Raw genomic sequence first — 6,000 nt, forward strand, 5'->3', positions numbered from 1 at the left:
GCCTTGAAGAGTTTCCCATTTGTAATTATGAATTTATGGTGTGTGTTCATCTCAGAAGTATGATTTTTCTGACATGAGTTGAATGCATCATTTCTCTGACCATCAGTCAGTCCCCTTCATAAGAATGCATTAGTTGTAATTGATTTGTCTGGTGTGTTTTTGTACGTGTGTGTGGGAGTGTTAATGTGATTTAATGTGTGTGTGTGTGTGTTCACTGGTTTTATATAAAGATGTTGCATTAGTTCCTGTGATGCGTTTCAGGTTGAAGCGTCGGCAGGAGGAGGAGGGCTGTATGGGAGCAGACGGGGACGGAGCCGAGGGAGACGCCGATCCAGACGGAGACGCCGACGAGGCCGAGGGAGGAACGGAGGACGAAGAGACCGAGGCCGAACCCGAGACCTCCAAACTGAGCATGTGCGGTTCGGTCTGCTCGTCTCCAGGAAGCTGCTAGCGCCCCCCGCTGTCTCTGAGCTGCTCACCATGCCTTTAAAAGCCCTCGTGATCCGAGCCGTGAGCGAGCCGCGCGGCTTCCTTCGTCTCCGTCGCTCCTAGAGTAAGTTTGAACTTCTATGCAACGTAACTCTTCAGCATGATGTAAAATAGAGATTATAGAGGCAATTCTACAATGTAAGACTGTTCGCTTGAGTATGACGACACCACGCGCCAGACCACGGAGGAGATCTTCGTCTCGAGTCCGCACGCATCAAGCTGCTTGACGAGCAACCGATAATTGACTTAACTGCGTTTGTATGTTTACATATGTGAGTCATTATTGATCATGGAAGCGTCTGGTGCCTCTTGAATTCATGTGCTGCCGGAAGTCAAACTAGGTTAACAGCATTTGTCATAAAAAGATAAAACCTTAAACACTTACAAGCCACCGAAGTGTAAAAATAAAGATGTTTATGTAGTTTGAAAAATTAGTCATCCTCAATATTTCAGTTTTGTTTTCTAAGGATTCTTAGATCGAGATACAGTAAACCTAATTTAGGGAAGAACTAAACGGCATCAGATCTAAAGTGAAGTTTTCTCAAAAATGTGTCAAAATGGAGTTCATGATTAAAACAACATTGAAACAAAACATCCGTCCGTGGGGTCAGGATGAAGTTGATTTTGGCAGATATGTGTTCTTGTTTTATTCATGTTTTCCTGATCTGTGCGTTTGAGACGTTTGACTTCTTCCAGCACTTTAAAGGAGAAAATCCTCTGTTGAATTCAGTCGGATCTGGAGACTCATTAGTTTCATTTCCTGAAGAAATGAAAAACCCCCGGACTGATGTGTTTACAGTGAGATGAATCTGTTTAATTCTAAACGAGGATGATCACATGACCATTTCTACAATGACATCAGTCTTTCTTTAAAGACCTCATGAATTATTGATTTGTTGTGTTGAAGTTGATGCATGACACTGAAGGGCTCATCACCCTTTTACTGTAAATATCCAGTGGTCTTTACTTTCTGCATCACCCGTCATTTACTACTTACAGTTTAGGAGGAGCTTCGGTCTTACAGTATTTACAGCCCTGATTGAAACACGTCTGTCTGCTGAGTATTTGTCAGCATATACACTACTGGTTAGAATTTAAATATTTCTTAAAGAAGTCTCTTCTGCTTACCAAGGCTGCATTCGTTTGATCGAAAAAACAGTTAAAATGTGAAATATTTTTACCATTTAAAACAGCTGTTTTCTATGTGAAAATCTGTTCAAATGTAATTTATTTCTGTGATGCGCAGCTGAATTTTCAGCATCATTACTCCAGTCTTCAGTGTCACATGATCCTTCAGAAATCATTCTAATATGCTGATTTGCTGCTGCCAAGTTCACAGTTTTCCTGCGGAATCAGGCTACTTTAACACTGTTGTCATGGTTTTTTTTTTTTATATCTGCGGGTTAAAGCGACCCCAATAAGTTGATATTTTTCCCCTGGAATTTGAGTTTTACCAGAGGGAATCCCACCAAAAGTGTGTATTTTATCCCTTAGAATGCAATTTTTATTGGGGGACCCCAACCAAAACACAGTTGGGCTGGTTTTGAGCACCAATTGGGCAGATTTTGTTGTGGAAACCTGGCAACCCTGTGCTCAAGAAACATTTCTGATCATTAGCAATGTTGAAAACAGTTGCTGCACAATATTTTTGTGGAAATTGATACTCTGCTATTTTTTTTTTATTTTTTTTTTTTTGAAAAAGGAGACTGTAAGAGCCATTTAAGTTATTTGTTTGTTTATACTGATATGTAAAATAATAGTTTGGATTAAGTAGTTGTTACATAATTGTACTTAAATAATTTAATGTGTGTCTTATAAATATTGAAAATGATGCTGATGTCATTTCCGGCAAGAGGCGTTAGAATTTGTTTCATAAAAGATTGAAGCTACAGTTTGTTTTTGTTGTTTTTTTTTATAACATTTCCAGTTTTTTTTTGTTTTGTTTTTTTTAAACTTACTGAAAGGAAATTACTGGACTTTGGAATGTTTTCCAAGTTCATTACACGCTCACACAAGTAGAAGCAGCAACGGAAGTCAGCAGTCTGTCCAATTTCCATCACAGACACCTTAAATTGATCAAAAGTGTAAAGTATAAAAGACATTTAATATTTAATATTTTGCAAAAGATTTGTATTTCAAGAAATTTCAGAAATGTTTGTTGAGCAGCAAATCAGCATATTATTCTGATTTCTGAAGGATCATGTGACACTGAAGACTGGAGTAATGATGCTGAAAATTCAGCTGCGCATCACAGAAATAAATTACAGTTTAACACATATTCACAGAAAACAGCTGTTTTAAATTCTAATAATATTTCACATTTTTACTGTATTTTTATTAAAATAAATGCAGGAAAGCAGCATATTAGATTTTTTTTTTTTTAAGGATCATGTGACACTAAAGATTGAAGTAACAATGCTGAATATTCAACTTTGATCACAGAAGAAATTACAGTCTAAGAGATATTCATATAAAAACAGCTGTTTTAAATGGATAATATTTCACAATTTTTACTGTATTTTTGATCACATAAATGCAGACTTGGTGAGCAGAAGAGACTCCTTGTTTTTGACTAGTAGTGTAAATGAGCCACAGTCTCTCGTTTTGGTGTGTTTAAGGACAGATGTGTTCAGCTCACATCATCACTGTTAGCGATGATGATGATGATGATGATGATGATGATGATGCTGGTGTTTCCTCTAGTATATTCGTTGTCGCTGCTTTAACCCTTCCTGCCCTGCGCTCACATGTTGCCAAACTCCTTTCTGACTGTTAGACTCTTAAACTCAGTGAAGGTTTGATGAGACGCCGATCCTTCATCTCTGCTGCTTATTGATCGCTATAGGACGCCAGATTAAGATTGATTTATAGCTGTGTGTGTGTGTGTGTGTGTGTGTGTGTGTGTGTGTAGAGCGTAGCATTAATTCAGTAAGTGACGTCGGCACACGTGTAGCGAATCACAAACTCACCGCTTCATCATGTAAACATGTACATAGTGAAAAGGCTGAGTATTTTCCACAGTTTTATGTGGATGTGCTGACATTAGCGAGTTTAAATATAGACGATACGATACTGAGAGGTTTTATGAAGCGACGTCTTGTTTAAAATCTCTCTCAAGTGTGCAGGCACAACTTGTAGGCAAAAACGCCAAAGCTTTTGTACCATTTGCATAGCCATTTCTAATCGAAACGAGTGCCTGCGTGAGTGTGTGTGCGTGCGTGTGTGTAAGAGAGATTTTAAGTGTGTGTGTGTTTAGTGTGTAAAGCTCATAGAAACACAGTAACATTTGTAAAGAAGCATTTATTGTAAGAAGTCAATTCCTGGAATGTTTAATCTGAAGTCGGTCTGCGGTGTGAACGCTCAATCAGACGCCGCCTGAATCTGGTTTCACATCACATGACGAATCCAGTGAAGACCAGACGTCTGACTTTAACCTTGTTTTCCATTGTAATGTGGACGGCATGATACTGTACGTATACATAGATTCTCTTGAATATTTTGGCAACCCATAGATTTTGACGATCATTAAAGTATGAATAAAGTGTTAATATACTCTTGTGCCTCTTCATTTCTGAACAAATCAAATATATTTTGGTTTGTGTGTTTTGTATATAAACATATTTTCAAATATACAAAAAAATCTGAAAGTAATTGTACTAATATATAAATAACCCATCGATAAAACTTGAAGTACTCTAGTAAGGTACTGCATGCATTCAGTGTTATTTTAGTATTATTTACTGTAATAATAGTTTTAATAGTTGTTAGATTATTTTTATTTTATAGTATCTATTTTCATTTTAATTATTTTAATAATTCATTAATTATTTTTTTTAAATGTCAATATAGTTTTTATTTTTAATTTCAGTTAGTTTTAGTTGTTTACGTGCATGACATTAATTTAAATGAAAATAAGAAATTTTGCTGGAATACATTTGCTTTTTGTAAATATCTTAATTTCAGGTAGCAATTTTTTTGGTTTTAGTTTTATTTTTACTATTTTGTCTACCAGAATTTTGTAGACTACTGTTCTATTATATATTATATTATATTATATTATATTATATAACTGTAATCTACAAAATTCTGGTAGACAAACTAGTAAAAATAAAAATAAAACCCAAAAAATAAATATATATATTATTTATTTTTGTATTTTGACTAACAGTCAAATGGAAGTCTGTTCGTGTTGTTTTTCTCTGTATCACATGCAGGTCAAAAATGTCAGCAAAGCAGGAAAATGTTTGTTTCCTGCTTCTATATAAACATGTTCTCTTTCCATCTGCTCAGATTCACACCATCTGCTGATGAACACGACACAAACATACAGAAGAAAGAACATTTCAGTACAGATCCTCCAGAAAGTCACTGAAAGCTTATTTTCAGCTTTAGATTCAGTAACATCAGTGCAAACTTTATAGAAAAGACAGAATGAAAGCACAAGTTTTTTCTCTCTACCTCTGTATTTTTCTCTTGCAATTTGTCTTCAAAACTTTTTTCCTTCTTAAAACTTTATCTAAGTTTTAAAAACATTATCTTGTACTTAAAAAAAAAAAAAAAAAAAAAGCTTTTTCTATCCTCCCAAAAAAAAAAAAAAAAAGGTTTTTTATGACAAAGTTTTTTTTTTCTGAGAAGTTTCTTGAAAAAAATAAAAGGAATTTTTAGAAGATAAAAAAAGTTTCTAAAAGAGAAAAAGTATGCATGTATGTATTTATTTATTCGAGGGGAAAAAAGCTAAGGGCCTCAGCTCAAGAAAGATCCAAGACATTTTTTTGCCTTTTTCGCCCACATTGTGGTTCAATATGGGACATTTTAAATAAGAATAAAGAAATAGATGTTTCAATACTGTAAAGTGAATTTGGGGTAAATTGGGATGCATTTTGCTATTGAGCATGTCGTTAAAAATTGGTGATATTTTTTATTTTTGTTTATTAACAGACTCATTTTGTAACAAAACACAATAGTAAAATTAAAAATAGAAGAGCAGTGCATGCTGGGAGTCTGAACAGGCAACAGGTTTCCTGGATTCATTGTAGATTCATGTTCACTGTAAACATGTTATTTTGTATATTTACATGCATACAGTGACTGATCATGGTAAAACCATCTCCTCAAAATATTTATTATATTACAGTTTAAAATTAATTTTAATGTGAAAAGCTTTATAGAAAACCCTGTTTCGACTCATTATTGGACCAGAACTAATGATCTGCTCCGTCCCGTTATTGTTGTGTGCAATCTCATGAACGTCTGGATCATATTCCTGAAATTAAGAGGGAAAAATTAAGAAATTACACTTTTCATAAAGAAAATGAATTAATAATGTTATTTTTATGACCAGATAATAAGCACATTTTACTGCTGAAGTCTCATTGCTGTAGAAAATCTGCAGAAAATTTCTCATCCTGCACAGACAGCTTTTTTCTTGTTTTTTTTTCTTTTTTTTACACATTTGGAAAAGATGATGCATACTTGTTCACCACCTCAACAACTGTTTTTGTCATTAAAGAA

General features: G+C 34.7%; 1 protein-coding gene across 1 annotated transcript in view; it reads left to right on the forward strand.

Annotated features, from left to right (window-relative positions):
• The window catches only part of LOC127175292 (serine/threonine-protein kinase 32C), a 95,764-nt gene extending 94,067 nt beyond the window's left edge, over window positions 1-1,697 (forward strand). The window contains exon 12 of the mRNA XM_051126273.1: window positions 262-1,697. Within this exon, the coding sequence (XP_050982230.1) occupies window positions 262-451 (190 nt within the window). The 3' untranslated portion in view covers window positions 452-1,697. The remainder of the gene's footprint in view (window positions 1-261) is intronic.
• Window positions 1,698-6,000: the final 4,303 nt, after the last annotated feature.

This window comes from Labeo rohita, chromosome 13 (assembly GCF_022985175.1).
Source record: "Labeo rohita strain BAU-BD-2019 chromosome 13, IGBB_LRoh.1.0, whole genome shotgun sequence".
Taxonomy (NCBI): Eukaryota; Metazoa; Chordata; class Actinopteri; order Cypriniformes; family Cyprinidae; genus Labeo; species Labeo rohita.